Source organism: Dreissena polymorpha, chromosome 4 (assembly GCF_020536995.1).
Source record: "Dreissena polymorpha isolate Duluth1 chromosome 4, UMN_Dpol_1.0, whole genome shotgun sequence".
Taxonomy (NCBI): domain Eukaryota; kingdom Metazoa; phylum Mollusca; class Bivalvia; order Myida; family Dreissenidae; genus Dreissena; species Dreissena polymorpha.
Genome location: NC_068358.1, coordinates 93,231,894 through 93,248,873, shown reverse-complemented (window position 1 = coordinate 93,248,873; position 16,980 = coordinate 93,231,894). Strand labels below are relative to the sequence as shown.

Below are 16,980 nucleotides of genomic sequence, written 5' to 3'. Positions count from 1 at the left end.
CTGAATTTCAATTTCGATCCAGTTAAACATACACGATTATGACACTGAAGCATCGAGATCAGAAGTAACGCGATTATCGGAGTAGCTCGATAATCTTTCTGCAGATGACTATTATATCGAATCTTTTGGTTCCTATACTTTTCTGTTATGAAACCAGTTTGTTAATGAAATTATCAAAGTATGTGTGCTTATTATTATTATTATGCTCCCCGAAATATTTCGGGGAGCATATAGTTGCCACTTTGTAGTTCCTTACTTCCTTCCGTCACACTTTTGATACCGTTTCTCATAGCACCTTCAATACTTTGCCGATCTCTTTCATATTTGGCATGTAGGTACCTTGCATGAACCTCTACCTTTTGATGAGGTTTGAGGTCACTGGGGTCAAGGTTAAGGTCACCGAGGCTAATAATATACTTTTTCCGTCACACTTTTGTTACCGTTTCTCATAGCTCCTTCAATTCTTTACCGATCTCTTTCATATTTGCCACGTAGGTACCTTGCATGGACCTCTACCTTTTGATGAGGATTGAGGTCACTGGGGTCAAGGTCAAGGTCACCGAGGCTAATATTAGATCTTTTTAGGTGGTTATTAACACATACATTGACAAAGCGCATCATCGGGGAGCATCCATCAGTTTCACTGAATTTCTTGTTATTATTATTATTATTGATGTTATTATTATTATTTATTTTATTTATTTTTTTTTTAACATGAATTCATTAATTGTATAATTTAATTACTTGACAATATTCAATCTCAATATTTCTCTTCTCGGGACGAACATAGATGATGAAATTCCAAGACGGCGGTTATAAGAAATGCCGTATTCAAAATTACATAAATTTGAATGAATATTTTGTTATCATGTTATGTATTGTACAACGTTTTTAGTTTAAGAAACTGTGTAATTCCAGGCTTTAAATAATATGCGAGCTAGTCAAAAACCTAAAAACAAGCATTCCTGAGCGTTCGTTAATATTACAGAAACCACGGTACATGTCTCATGCTATATTAATAAACAGTAAACTTGCACAGCTGAACAATGAAAAAAATTTAAGTAAATTATATATGTATTATTTTGTTATCTTAACTGATTTAAATCCATTTAAACCCATTATTAATATTATTAAATTATAATTGTCACATTTTGCTTATTGTGCATAACGTGTGTTCCCTTTGCATTAAGTAGCTGTTTGTATTTAAGAACGTGTTTAATCGTGAAATGTAAGCGACACACATGTTCAGTTTATATTTAATACAGCATATATTAATATGTATTTAAACATGCACATTTATTCAGCCTTATAATACAATATTACTAACGACACAATGCCCATATACGAGTACAAACACAACATTACAACATGAAATGACATCAATGCGAGCACAAAACATACAACACATCTTCAGTGCACATATTACATTTTCATAACCTCGGTGTAGAAAAGTCTTCATATGTGTTGGTCCCGAGAGGAGAACTATCGAGATTTCGAGGACCTTGTTCAAACGTATTGCCCCATCTACATGTAGTAACTTGCTGAGAATCAAATAGTGTCGGTACATAATGATATCCAGAGAATTGATCCGGTTGAAAGTCCATAGAGTTTGATTGGAACGGTTCGTTTCGTATTTCAGATTCGTTGCCGCCAAATCGACACGATGACGTCACTGATGCGCTGTCGGAAGAGTTGCTCTGATCGGAGTCGGACGTGGAGCTTTCAGCAACAGACGATCGCTTCAAATCCCTGCGTTCCTTTGCTCTTCTGTTTTGAAACCAGATTTTGATCTGAAAATGGCAATAATAACACAAACATAATTATTTTGTAAAGAAACGAGTTCACTTATTAAAAGCTGTACCGTATGTATAAAAACAGTTGAAGGTGTTTTGTATTAACAAGTTTGACACTTTATTTACCTGTCTGTCCGATAGATCAAGCTCCTTAGAGAGATTTGTTCTGGTTTCCATGGTGATAAACTTGTTTTCCTCGTAGGCCTGTCCCAGTCCATTTCTCTGCTTTTCCGTGTATACAACCCGGTACTTGTCACGTGTTCGAGTCATGCCTTCTTCAGGCGCGGCTGCACGACGTCGCCGGTTGTAGAAGGGGTGATCAAAAATAGCCCCCTCAACTTCATTCTGGCTTTCAAATGTGCGTTTTACGGACCCTTGAGTTGTTGATGATAATACATTTCCATTCAACCAAGCAGCATTGGCATAACTTGCGGTCGCTAACCCTAGACCACAAACATCCTGCAATGTCTTCAATGTTGAAAGTTGTGAAATATTCCCTGATATATACTGGCTCAAATCATCGTGTGTTTCGCGTGCCGTTGGCATTATTGCAAACGCTGTACCTATCGTCTGTTGATGTTGATACGTCGCTGAAGATGCGCACGCTTTCGGTTGGTAATAGCTTCTGGACCCGCTTTGATGTAAGACCTCATCAGCGCTGAACTGTCCACGTGGACGTCTACCTAAATACGGGTGAAACCGACCACCCATTGTCCCAACATTGCTAGAGGATTGAGAAATCATGTTTGTTTCGTTAGCACCCACCATTGCTCCTTGTAAATGGTGAGGAAAGTGACTGCAAAAGTAACCATCCATTGTAATGTAGATATTTGATTGTGTTACGTGAACAACCCGTTCAATGTTTCACTTATATCAGCAATACTTATATGATGCCTGATAAATTCGATGTATAACATTTATACTGCTGCTCATCTGATGATACCAATCATGTCTGGCACAAGTGTATTTAATTCAAAGATATGCTAAATGTAAATGTATCAATCGATTAGAGGTCGATATATTATATCGATGATTAATTTATGATATTTTCAATTCAATATGGTTATCACCGGACATACGGTTTCAGTTTTATCGGATAATTGAGAGTAGACGCGTTAATTGCAATTAACGTGTCCATGTTCTAAATTGCAATTGGCAGTTATAATTAATTTATTTAACTGTGTACGCTTGATATGTGTATTCAAAAATACAAGACAAAGTTTTTTATTCCGCGCAAACAAATCGCGACTTCAGTCAAATTTTGAATGCTAAAAATATTTGTTAGAACAACTAAAATATGTTATGTTATTTTTATAGTAATGCACATTGTTTTCAAGCAACACAATTTTGTGTCTATTAAATATTAAAAGTGTCAATGAAGTCAGTTAGGCGTATTTTTTCAATAACTAAACTGACAGTTTTGTTTTTTTGTTTTTTTTTAATCGTGGCAATAAGTTTTATTTCAAATTAATAAAATCTTTTTTATTCATTTTGTTATTGTTTTAATTCAGTACGTGTATGCATGATATAATGTTAAAATTTACAAGTAATATTGACACCAATAATATTAATAGCATAATGTTTATCTTGACCTTGAACTAATTTACTTTGATGACATAGGTATTGTTATATCGGGCTAAGATAATTGTATATTGTTTCATCTAGTACCATAGTAGTTAGCCTTGTTAAAACCAGATAAACTGATAATATGTGTATTAATGTGACTTAGTTCTGTATTATTATATTGTTGTGATGTTCAATGTTAATAGATAAATGAGTATATGAGTTGTCCCGTAAGCAAAAAGATAAACAAACCACTGATAAACCGTCGCCATATGTATACATCGCATGGTATCATTTTGGTTGATATTTATTCTTATATAGGGCATACAAGTTTTATTCGGAGTTTGTTTTTATCGAAATACTGTTAGCAAAAAGGTAATTTAATATTAAATATTATTCTTGACCTTATTTTATATTTTTAATATCATTATTATTATTATTATTATTATTATTATTATTATTATTATTATAATTATTATTATAATTATAATTATAATTATAATTATTATTATTATTATTATTATTATTATTATTATTATCATTATTATTATTATAATTATTATAATTTTTATTATTATTATTATTATTATTATTATTATCTGCAGCTGCATTGTTGTTATTGTTGTCATAGTAGTTATTAATGCCAATGCTGTTGTCGTAGACGTAGTTGTTGTAGTAATAATAGATGTCGTTGTCGCCGTCGTCTTCGTAACAATTGCAATTTGTTATTATTGACTAGTCGTTGTATTTTTTATTCAGATACACTCATGCTGTCCTTGCTCGTCTTCGGTCTGACACTGTCCTTGATTGCTGGGCAGATTCCACCGGTGAGTCACATGCCCAATGTAGTAAAATACTCATATGAGTCGTGCTCTGTGAAAAGGGGGTTTAATGCATGTGTGTATAGTGTCATCTCAGATTAGCGGACTGCACAGGCTAAGCTCGGACGACACTTTACATACATGCATTAAACTCCTTGTTCACGGAGCACGACTCATATGTAATATAAAGGTCAATTATTTGTCGATTAACTGTTTGAACACAACATGCTTGCTTTTATTTAATGTCCTTATGGGACACGATTTGTTTTAGTTTATTTTAAAAACTAGAATACACAAATAATAAAGATGTTAATTAAAATCAGTTTATTTTGTATTGAAAACAATACCAGTGAAATGTTTAAATAGTGTTTTTTAATTTAAAACAACGCATTGCTGAAAAAAACTTACAGATGGATGTAATGCGAAGTTTTTAATGTCTTAATTAATCATGTTAAAAAACACCACACAAAAGTTTCGCTATTCTCTTCCATGGTAATGTTTAACCCTTACAGTGCTGGAACCGAATTTTGAAGGCCTTTGCAAACAGTTTGGATCCAGATGAGACGCCACAGAACGTGGCGTCTCATCTGGATCCAAACTGTTTGCTATTCTGATAGTATTCTTTGAAAAAAAATCGAAGAAAATGCTAATTTTAGAAATTCAGCAGACGACATTTTAGCAGATGACAAATTACCCAGCATGCAAAGGGTTTAATAATCGTCTAGAACATAAGATGTCGGAAAATCTTGTTGACTTTGATATGATGTGACGTTTCAGTATTCCATAAGTTTTACATAAGTTGAATGAGGTGTTGATTGCTTCTTACATTGTTATTGCCCTCGTCAATAAGTCTGACTAGGGTCGGAAGCTCCCCTTGCATACATGTTCCTAAAAAGTTTATTGGATAAGTTGTATTAAATGTTAAGGTATTGGCATAAATGCATGCGTAGATACATTAATATGAACTAGAGAAGAATAAATAGTTTGAAGAAGAAGAAGAAAAAGAAGAAGACGAAGAAGAAGAAGAAAAAGAAGAAGAAGAAGAAGAAGAAGAAGAAGAAGAAGAAGAAGAAGAAGAGGAAGAAGAAGAAGAAGAAAGAAAGAAAGAAAGAAAGAAAGAAAGAAAGAAAGAAAGAAAGAAAGAAAGAAAGAAAGAAAGAAAGAGACATATTCTTATGAACTATTCAGTCTTGTAACTTTTGCTGAGTAATACAATCATGCACGATACTAACGCGTAGATATAATTGTGTTAATAGACGAACTTATAATACATGCGCGTCCGAATAATCTGGGTTAATTTAGTGCACATTCAAAGTGTCTGCAAATGGTGAATGCTGTATAAAACAATCTTTTGCGAAAAGGGGAAACCCCGTTCACAGAAGTTGAATAAGCTAATGAAGATTTACACACATGTGAATATGACGAATATGACGAATTGCGAATGGTATCATGATCGATAACAGGCAAAATTGAATGTTGGTGAAATTCAAGTGCTTTATATGCTTACTTTGTTTTTCAGTACAACGACAGTTGTGTACAGGGACAATACCCACCACCAAAGGAGTGAGTCTACTTAAAGTATCATTACTACTCAACATCAACGAAAATTTCGTACAATATTTCGTAAAATAAAGCTAAATAATTAAAAATCATTGCTCCTTATGGCAATTGCCAAAATTTCAACGCCTGATGTGGTCTGGTAAAATAGATGTTTGTGGATACAAAATGCTCGTTTTTATTTTGGTTATAACATGGTACCATTTTAGTGTTCGTATGAATAGATATATTCGCCGGAAATTAGCATGGAATTTATTGTGTCCACAAATAAATAAAAACGAACATTTTGTATCTACAAAAATCTATGTAATCATATATACCACATCTAGCGTTGAAATTGTGGCTATTGCTATAAGGAACACTGATTGGTTAGGTTTTAATTTTATTTTACTTAATACATTACGAAATTTTCGTTGATTTTGAGCGTTATATAGACTTTAATTAATGGTCTTTGTATGCACCTCTCACATCGAGTAACGGTACACCGTTGCCGCTGGTGCTAAAAAGTAATTTTGTTTTGACGCACGTATACGCACATATGCCCTTCAGATTTATTTTACCAAAACTCACTCTTCAAATATAAAATGTTATATTCTAAAGCAGTGACCAGTTAGTGTGCCAAAACGTTAAAATACATGTATGTTTATGTTCTGCATCAATGGACAACATATGATATATGCGTCATCCTAACTTTAAACATACTATTAATTCTATGTAATCCGCATAATAAGGGGCGACTCTTATCGTTTTAGTGAATGTTTCGTTTAAATCAAGTATCTTCTAAATGAAATTCAAGTCTATGCGGAAAGCATCATCCCTAATCAGCCTTGTTGGACTTGGACGATACTGTAAACGGATTGAACCCAGTGTTCATGGAAAGAGGCTCAAATATACATGTAACACTTCATTACTAGTCTACCGTCTAATTCAATGCCTTTTCCATAAGTCGACGTGTACCAAATTACGTCATCAACCTTGACCTTCCTCCGGAGCAAAGATGGCTGCAACTTGGTGCGGACAAACATCGAGAGGTATCTATAAGAATATAACATCCCAAAAAAATCGGCTATCGTATCTTTTAATCAAAATGCACTAAGACTTTCTGGGAAATTCACAAAAATGTCGCACACGTTTTGAAATTGTCAGAGCGATTCGGTTTATAGTCTGATATGATACAGGTGATATGATAAGATGCATAATATGTATAACATAGTGTGACACAATATGGTATGGGAAAGATATTAATTAATACTTATCTAAAACATATTTATCGGGCGTTTATGTCTAACGCACTTTTTATTGAATTAACTAATTAAACTACATGCCTTGGTGATTTTCAAATTTAAATTTCAATAAAATCCGGTTATACAATACTTATAAAAAGCATAATTTATAAAATAATTTATTAAATTTATAAACTGTTTTACACTTGGATCATTTTACAGATCGGTGCCATACTCCTGGAGATGAAGAAGTTTCTGATGGAATGGGGATCCGGAGAGATCATCTCCATAGTTGACTTGCTGGGGGTGAGTCACTTGGTGAATGAGAGATACAGTGAGCAACTTTCTTGGAAACATGTTTTAATGCATTTGCGTAGATCGTCATCCCAGATTAACCTATGCAGTTCACACAGGCTTATCAAAGACCTAGATTACAGGTAATCTAGGTCTTTGGGCTTATCAGGGACGACGATTGCAGACTAAAATGGAAGACAATTCTTTTAAACTAAAATACCATTAAAGCGGAAAGCGTCATTCCTGATGAGCCTTTGAGGACTGCTCGCAATGGACGATCTTTCTGGGAAAGCATTAAGCCTCTTATTTCGCAGAAAGGAGCTCAATTATTACATGTGATGTATTTATATTAGCAGTTATATAAACGTGTCTAAACCCAAATTATTACCATTGACCGCTCCAAGGCAGTGTCAACAGTTTAATATCAGTCAGAGTTTTACTATTTGTGCTGTGTTGTATTTATTGCCATCCTTTATGTATGTCACTGTCCTGAAATGAAAGACCATCGGATGCTGATAAGGTTCGCTCATTTTTCTTCACTTTTACTTTTCATAAACCATATTTATTTTCATAAACATGTATACATCGCAAAACGATTGTGTTTTTTAAATGTGTGTTTTTGCTGAAGACAAATCGTGGCCACGATAGTTAATTATATGTTGATTTCTATGTGTGTTTTAGGACAATCTGGACCAAGTGCTCCCGTCTCCGTACAAGGAAGAGCTGACCGGGATGGCGAATGCCTCCGGCATAATGATAGGTATCAGACTAAACGCAGATTGAAACAAAACTCTGTTCAAGCAATGGTCGACTGCGTAATGAAGAATGTTATCCGTTATGTTTCGGCATCGCATAATGAAAAACTTGTTATTTTTACTTTACGCAGTATGTTGATAAAACATAAATGATGTTTTGATATACCGGTATGTTGTATAGTTAATAAATTTATCTTATATCACAAACGCCTCCGATGACATTTATATAGCCTTGCTTTTGCACATAACATACATATAATTGAGATTTATGTAGTGAAATAATGTCACTTCCAACAGCCTTGCTGTTGGGCTAGCTCTTTAGCGACGTGGTTAAAGTGTCTGACTACCACTCTGTAGGTCCTGAGTTCAATCCCCGGCCTGAGCTCAGTATTTTCACATTAATGGCGACGAGGCAAAAAGAACTGTGAATGCGGGAATGGGTCTGAGCTGTTTAATGGTTTCTGGGAGGGCCATGCGGATGCAAGACATGCTGTAGCGGGCGTGTCTGGGCCTTTAAACATTAAAAGGGGGAGGAGTGTAGTAAAATAAGGTCACTTCTAACACCCGTGCTGTTGGGCTAGCTCTTTAGCGACGTGGTTAAAGTGTCTAACTACCACTCTGGAGGTCGTGGGTTCAATCCCCGGCCTGAGTTTAGTATTTTATTATGTTTAGTTGGTTATTATAGTTATTTATTGGTGGCCAAAGTCAACATTAAATTTGTATTATTGTTTAAATAAGTGTGATAGGTTTTATTTCAGAATACATTAGGCTTGAAGCCCATGAGTACACATACTTATAACACACAATGAAGTCAACAGTGGTCAATGCCATACAGACATATAATATATAATTTTTAGCAATATAAATTTAGAACAATTAAATATTTGGCATATAAATAATGTATTGCTGTTTTAAATGCTACCAATGCTGCAACAATGTAGACGGAGGCTTAGGCTAAAACAGTTGATCGTTCTGATAAATCAAATTCTCACAGGCATAAGCTCAGCTGATGTATTACGTTTATGCACTCCATTCCCTTTCTATAGGCGAGCTGTTCATCTACAACATCTTCTACGAACTGTTCACTGTATGCACGTCCATTGTGTCTCAGGATGCCAAGGGAAATATGTACCATGCAAGGAACCTCGATTTCGGACTATTCCTTGGGTAAATAACTTCTTTTACCATGCGTACTTCTCTGTTATTACGCAAATTCATGAGCCAATCAACCTTGCTTTTCGATTTATGGTACAGCCATATGAACTAAATAAGTCTTACAACTGAGGCCTTATGCTCTGGAACAATATTACAAATATATTATCGAATAAAGCCCTTACATGAGTCCTAGAACTGAAGCAGTGAACAGTAATAATAAACAAGATTTTAAAATCTTAGTTTACAAAGTTGTTTGTTTCCAGATACGATTACGCTTTACTTTTCCATAGCGCTGTAAGGCCAAAGGTATTACTTTAAGTAGTGTCCAAAAACAACCTAGAGTTGGCAATTATTTTTACAGAATGTTCATTAAAGTATTTATAAAGAATTATAAAGAATTTGAATAACACAGTTGAGCCGTGCTCTGTGAAAAGGGGATTTAATGCATATGCGTAACGTATCCTCTCTAGTCAGTGATGACACTTTCCACCTAAACTGGATATTTGCTAAGTAGAGACTTTCTTTTAAAAGAAAAAACATGTATCATAAAAGCGGAAAGTGTCGTCCCTTTTTAGCCTGTGCTGACTGCACAGGCTCATCTGGGACGACACTTAACGCGCATGCATAAAACCGCTTTCCGAAGAGCACGGCTCATTTGTAAGTCGCCTTGCAGCTGGGACGTTAAGAACCGAACGTGGCAGCTAACGGACATCCTCCGTCCCGCCATAGTGACGCTGGACTGGCAGCGGGGCGGCAAGACCCTCTTCAAGTCCGTCAACTACGCGGGCTACATCGGGGTCCTGACCGCCATCAAACCGGTAAGTATATAAATATCTTCAGCCCTTAATACGTGATAAGAAAATACAACCCTGTCAGCGTATTAATCAACATAAATCTAAATAGCATGTGTAATATTAACTAGAAATGCTGAATTGAACATTTTTAAACAGTCTAAACAACCTGACTTAAATCATAAACTGATGTTTAGAGTTAATACAGTATGTAAGTAATACTCTAAGTAATTATTGGTTATCTTTAATGTAAAATACAATCATGCGTTCTAGGATGTCATCTGTTTGCGTAAGATATCGTAAACATTGACATGTATGTCCGTTTTTAATTTTCAGGGGATGTTTACATTCAGTATGGACGAGAGGTTTAACGCTGATGGAGGATACATGGGTATGCACATCTCCGGCTCAACTTTAATTCTATTCACATAATTACAAATACGCATAACCTTTATTATCATTTCTTGTCGAATGCCACGTGTATATATATGCCCTCGTCTGTAAAAACCAGGCTTATTGAATGTTCCCAAGATACGAGAATGGTGTTCATCCTTTGTTTGAACGCTTTTGAAGATATATACCCTTCGGCCTGCCTACTTGAATTAGTTTGGCCTTTTTGTAGTTTAGCTTTGTAGTTTAGTTTAAACTATTTAGTGTTAAGTACAGGCTAATCCGTAACGACACTTTCATTTTGTATTATATGTTGGGTTTCAAACATGTCGTTTTTGACAATTCTACGCGCCTCATAAAGAAAAAGGCGCTTTTCGGCAAAATTTCGCCTTAAAACCTTATTCGGCACAACTTCCGCTATAGGCATCCTAGAGTACATCCGGGACAAGAAGGGCTACTGGATGAGCTTCCTGAGCCGCGAGACGATGGAGAGCGCCGGAAGTTACCAGGAGGCACGTGACAAACTGGCCAACACTCAACTGATAGCTCCCGCTTACTTCATCCTTGGCGGCACAAAGCCAGGGGAGGTATGGGCTTTATCTAGCGTTTCTTTGACACTTCAAGATAGACATTATTATGATAATTACGTAACATAATAGTGCTATTTAAATCAAAGGAAATAGCATCAAAATAAAATATGATGATGGAGATGATAATGATAATGATGATGATGATGATGATGATGATGATGATGATGATGATGATGATGATGATGATGATGATGATGATGATGATGATGATGATGATGAAAATTATCATTAAAATATATCATTAAAATATTGTTATTATTGTTATTAGTAGTAGAAATAGAGCTGCTGCTGCTGTTGTTGTTGTAGAATTGGGTTTAGTGTTGGTGATCTCTGCTTTCTCGCATGCCATTGTTGCAGGGGTGTGTGATCACACGCAACCGTCATGTGAACGGCACAGACGTGTGGCCGATGACAGACAGTACGGCGGGCGGCTGGTACGTTCTCGAGACAAATTATGACCACTGGAAAGCGCCGCTCTTCCTTGACGACCGCCGGGGGCCCGCCAATAAATGCATGAAGGCCATGGGAGTTCAGGTACATCTTTTCGCTAGTTATAAACGTTTGTTTGCGTTTTAGACAATATGAGCAATTATAATTGTCGCGTTACCAAGATGTGTATGTCAGCGTTGTAGTTTCAATATTATGAAATGGATGAAAGCTGAATGTACGATATTTTATTTTTTGATTATTGTTCACTTAAGAGGGAAAATTTACCAGCATCGTATTACACTATCTGGTAAAATATGTTTCTTTCATTCTTATAACAAAAACATATGTTGACAATGCAGGAGAATTACTAGTAAAACTCTGAAGCAGCCATTAAAGGTCGAATGATTGACCGGTGAGCCTTGGGTTTAATTTTTCTTCGTCGCTAATTAAATGTGTTCTCCGCTCTCTGATTTGATGTTAAATGTTATAGGTAAAGGTTGACCCAAAAACATCCGTTTAACATGGTCTTGGAAAATGGTTGATCAGTGTTATCCCCCATTTATTCGTTTTCGTATTCCAGAATACTGGTTTTGCTGGCTTATTCAACGTACTGTCATCGAAACCTGTTCTTAATAAGGTAAGAAACTACGTTTAAATGGTTTTGGAAAACGAGAAATTAGGTGCTTGTGCACTAAAGAAACCGTAGAACCCGCGCTGTAACTAGGGAGACCAAACTACGGTAACTCGGGAGTACATACAACTGTTAACACGATAAACGCCCGAATTTTGGTGTCACTTTACCCACAAACCCACACAAAAGTATAATGGTCTGAACTCGATTTCCAACATTCCTGTCCTTTAATCTCTCCGGTTGTATGGTTCACATATGTCAAACATTGTATGTTTGACTTAAATTTCAGAAAGCATGTTCAAGACACTTAGGTATGGCATAACCAATAGTTTATGTAAATGTTTCCTCAGCTGACGACATACACGGCCCTAATGCAAGTGGACAGTGGTACCCTGGAGACGTACCTTCAGTACTGCCCCGACCCCTGTGAGCCCTGGTAACCACTGATCGCCAATGGAACCGTCGGATCGCTACGGAAACCATTCAAATGAAAAAAAAATGGGAAATTACATTGTGTTACAATAAAGACACTTTAACGTGTTTGTGGACGTGTGTTATGTTGTTGATATGTTGGTTATTCACTTGTTGTTTCTTTAGTTTTACTGACGCATCCATCAGTCACGAATGCGAGATGTGTTTGGCAATAGTCTGTGCGTTCATTTTGCTGTTGGCGATGTATAAACTGCTTTCGTTTACCTCCTCTGTGTGCATTATTAGTATTGTTTGTTTTACGCCCTGAACAACAATACATTTGATGTTTACGCGTATTTACTCCTGCGGCACAAACACGAACATAACAACCACATTAAAGATATATGTGATTATTGTCCACAACAAACAAAAACTCCTAAAAGGTACTGTTTATTTTCATGATTTTAATGTTGATGCGATTTCAAATCCGAATTCATTTGTCGTCGGTAAACAATTCCACTTGTAACAGACGCTTAATTTCGATGCCTTTACACTCAACCCCATGTGTCTTGTATATCAGTTTTGTTAACACTGAATCATAATGTTTCATTTGTGCAAAATACACATTCCGCATTAAAGGCCAACAAAATAACTCCGGTTAAACCCATAATGTTCTACCACAACCTGGACACACGATTGTGTATGAAGTATGCATTACTATTAGGACGCCATAGGCGTGAGATGAGCCGTAATTGTTGGTACTCAGACTGCATATAATAATATGTTTTGCCCCTATAAATTGTCTGACTAAAGTTATGCGGTAGTTGCCCTGTACAATTCAAGGCTCTGGGTAAATATTCCACTGGTATGTGTGTAGCGCCGTTAAATGTCGCATCGCCGTTATATGTCGCAGGCTACGAGATTTGTCGCAACGTTGACGATAAATGTCGCAAGGACCGATATATGTCGCAAATCCTACTGACGATATTTGTCGCAACTTTAACGATAAATGTCGCAAAAATTTCAACTGCCGATATATGTCGCAACATTAACGACAAATGTCGCACACCTTTGTAAGTCATGTTAAAAATGAAATGGTGAAGCAAAAATGACTAAAACTTAAAGGTTAGATCTAGATTACCCGACGGGGTTCTTTAAGTCGATTTCCACCAGAATGCTCAGTTTTTAGTAAGTATTGTCCGAAATGGTCAGTTGTGGTCAGTATTGTCCATAAATGTCAGCTGCGGTGAAGATCGACCGAAGCGGTCATATTTATTCATTTTCGACCAAAAACGTTAAGTTTTATTCAATATGAAAAAAAATCCTTGTTTTGAATTTATCGGAAATCGGAAAAACGAGGTACCCGTAAGTTTTCTTTGGGTTTGAGGCCGTTTCGACAAGTTTGGTTATATAAGGTCAGTCTTACAGGAACCGTCCGGGTAAAACAAAATGTGAATCCCTCGGTTTATCTGCTGGAGACTGACAACTTTGCCATCTTTGAATAAGCGATAAAAGACGAATATTCTTGGGTAGAATCGTCAATCGCACCGGTACCTGCTCAGCTCTTTGGCTCATTGTGGGGCCGGGAAAGGACAATGCCTTTCTATGAAAATTGTCAGGAAATAGCGGTTCTCTTCTGAAACGGTTGGTCGTGCGGGTGCAGCTGCGTAATGCATTAGATACTAAACCCATAATCAAATTATCGCCGATTACAGCTAACTTTACTGTGTGAACGGCTTTACACCCAACGTCAGTAATCAGTCTCAAATGACAAGGACTCCGTGTCGGTCGTAATTACCAGTAAACTGAACAAGCTGTACGATTTTCCAACCTAAATATGAAGAAAGGCTTGCACTAAGGTCTGTGTCAATTCAATATTTTTGTACGGCGATAAGATAAGTTCAGTAGCTGACAAAAGTCTCTTTAACGACACAAACATTACTGTTTTCATTGACAAAAATAAGATACAAATGACAATTCTTCATAGAAATCGAAATATATTTATGGCATTTATTGAATATGTTAATTTCACCAGATTATATTCAAATCTTCATAGTTGTCAAACAAATATTTCGTTTTTTGTGCTCCGCTGAACGTTTTCGGATCTTTGCAAGGGCGGTTCAAGAAGGGCGGAAGCGGCGTGCGCCCCCCCCCCCACCCCCTTAAATCAGCCAAGATTTTTAAAAATTAAAATGTGCATATTTGGGCCTTAAAATCGAATGCCAAAGGTTGCTTAACCAAAAAAAAAAATGCCTTCGGCGATGGAATTAGATAGCACAAACTACTATCAAACGTTTTAGGGTTAACAATTTTTCATTAAAGTACCCGCCCTATGTAAAACTTGACCTACGCCCCTCCCCGTATTCGAAAACCCTGGATCCGCACCTGCTTTGATGTCACAAAAATGATATCACAAATTTACAGATGTTCAGATGACAGCCACAGTACGAAAGTCTTATTGCTAACAATCATTTTAACAGACAAATCAATTAACTTAAATAAATGGCAGCAGAATGAGATCGTCCATCTGGTTGACATTTAGTTTAAACATGTTTCTACAAGATGCAAACACGATTCGCGATTATAAAATTTAATTGGATGAAGTATTCTTATCCAACAGTTGAATTATCTGGGATTTCATTTTGGCACGCTTACCAGAGAAGAACCATGAAGACAGCGATGCTGATTTTTAGGTAATTATTGTTTATGTTTGATTTTAGTTGGGCATGAATATACCACGATTGCTCGTGTGATTAAACCATGGTAACTATAACATACCTTTATATACCTTGATTTCATAAAAAGCTTTGCAAAAGTCATATACATAAAGTAAATGTGATTTGCATGAAATTTGTTGGTGCATTTTGACTTTTTTTAATGTTAAAAAAGATATTTTAATTTTGAATGGCGATTATGAAAAAACATGACGCTTACAATTACTTGTTGTTGTCGGAGGCGAACATTAAATTCCTTCAAAACGTAGAACACGGGTGCAATATTATTGGTTGTTCATTTTCTTGTATCATACAGACTTTGCCAATAGTTTTTTAACGAAATATTCAAATTGGTACATAAATACTGTTTATTTACTAAATGGTTTAACTATTATTATAAAATGCATTTAACATGAAAAGTATATATATAAGAAAAACGTATTATTGTCGCAACTAGTATTTTCCTTAAAGCATCGAGACCAGGACCGATTTTATTATCTATTTCCTATTTGGATTCAACATACTTTAATAAAATTTATATGCAAAAATTAGAAATCTTAAATTCAGTAAAGGAACGTCTTTGCATCGCCTGCCTTCTCCACGGTGAAATATTACTTTTCTATGGCGAAATATATTTTAATTAATGAATGCATATATTGTAATTATTCAATTTTCTAGCGGAAATTTTGCAAAATCTATGACGTCGAATCAAAAGCCGCCGACGTCGCCAATTAACGTATCGCGAGCGTTAAAGGGCGACTACTCTTAATGAATTTGTCGGAGCAGAAGTATAATGCTGCCACCGGACTGAATACTTCGAGTTTTTTCATTGGCTAATTTAATGAAGCCCACGTGCAATCTCTTGCACGACGGTTACATTACATTCACCTCTGTGTTGGGCTCAGAACGGACTATTGTTATGAAAGCGTCTCATTTATGTCATGATCATTCCCAGCGTTCATCATTGAGGTTACAGAATACTAAACAATCTCTTGCACAACGGTTAAATTGCATTCACTGCATTAAAGAAAACCGTCTCATACCATGATATCTTTTATCAGTCTTAATTCATTATTTTAAAAATGATATGTTTTTTATGTTAAGAAACCAACATACATACACACGTCAAAGCAATTCCTAACGTCACTCAAAAAAAATATGTTCAATTGTTTACATTTGTGAAGTGCGTGGAATGATTCCATCTGCATAAATGGGCAATAAATTAGTTCCAAAGAGTTGCATTAAAACTCGCAAGTTTTTGCACGATTTATCGTACATTTAAAAGTCATATTTCTTAATGTAATGCATGCGATCTCAAATATCCAATCAAATATACGTTGGATGCGTTTGTTCGGTTTTATCTATTTTATAGACAAAATGGAGCGCTGAGCCTTTCGCAGAGTTGTATGTGAGAGCAAGGAACGACAACTCTGCGTGGAGATTGGCCCACGTGCCGTCGCAATTCGTTATCACGCGCTCTGTATTAAATAAGCCAATGGAAACAATCGATAGTATTCACCCCGGAGGCAGATTTTGACTTCTGCTCTGACAAAATCATAAGAGTATTCGCCCTTTAACTCAGTGCGCGTGTCTCGCGATACATTAATTTAAACAATACTGTAAAATGTTGAGATAAGGGGGTACGAGGGTCAGCCCCAAAGCATCTAGAGTGTTTCAATCATTATCAAAGTACTTGACGAATTTACTTGACACTTTGTCCATCCATCGTATTACCAAATGCTTATTACATGTGCGATCGCATGGGGAAAATACGTTTCGCTTGCTATGGAATCAGGGAACGCACAATTAAGATCTCATATAATCGGCCGGTGCAGGTCAGGGGAAATGACGTCGTAACCATAA

At 36.1% G+C, this 16,980-nt stretch overlaps 2 protein-coding genes across 2 annotated transcripts; one reads left to right on the top strand and one right to left on the bottom strand.

Moving 5' to 3' along the window:
* Positions 1-1,300: 1,300 nt before the first annotated feature.
* LOC127878609 (homeobox protein Hox-B13a-like) lies at positions 1,301-2,561 on the bottom strand. Its single transcript, XM_052425135.1, has 2 exons — positions 1,920-2,561; positions 1,301-1,790 (listed from the first exon to the last, which is right to left on the bottom strand). The coding sequence occupies exons 1-2, from the start codon at positions 2,559-2,561 to the stop codon at positions 1,431-1,433; spliced, it is 1,002 nt and encodes a 333-aa protein (XP_052281095.1). The 3' UTR covers positions 1,301-1,430.
* A 1,031-nt stretch (positions 2,562-3,592) lies between these two features.
* Positions 3,593-12,534, top strand: LOC127879710 (acid ceramidase-like). The gene is made up of 13 exons (XM_052426706.1): positions 3,593-3,731; positions 4,116-4,183; positions 5,697-5,740; positions 6,681-6,765; positions 7,180-7,263; positions 7,933-8,011; positions 9,053-9,173; positions 9,835-9,979; positions 10,289-10,343; positions 10,766-10,929; positions 11,290-11,466; positions 11,942-11,998; positions 12,343-12,534. Exons 2-13 carry the CDS (start codon positions 4,124-4,126, stop codon positions 12,430-12,432), a joined length of 1,161 nt encoding a protein of 386 aa, XP_052282666.1. The 5' UTR covers positions 3,593-3,731; positions 4,116-4,123; the 3' UTR covers positions 12,433-12,534.
* Positions 12,535-16,980: the final 4,446 nt, after the last annotated feature.

Excerpts from the sequence above, each read along its gene's own strand:
- LOC127879710 (XM_052426706.1), top strand. The coding sequence starts at position 4,124 with ATGCTGTCCTTGCTCGTCTTCGGTCTGACACTGTCCTTGATTGCTGGG. Across the intron at positions 7,264-7,932 it reads CCATAGTTGACTTGCTGGGG|GACAATCTGGACCAAGTGCT; the intron begins GTGAGTCACTTG and ends TGTGTGTTTTAG. Across the intron at positions 11,999-12,342 it reads CGAAACCTGTTCTTAATAAG|CTGACGACATACACGGCCCT; the intron begins GTAAGAAACTAC and ends ATGTTTCCTCAG.
- LOC127878609 (XM_052425135.1), bottom strand. The coding sequence starts at position 2,561 with ATGGTGGGTGCTAACGAAACAAACATGATTTCTCAATCCTCTAGCAAT. Across the intron at positions 1,791-1,919 it reads TTGATCTATCGGACAGACAG|ATCAAAATCTGGTTTCAAAA; the intron begins GTAAATAAAGTG and ends TGCCATTTTCAG.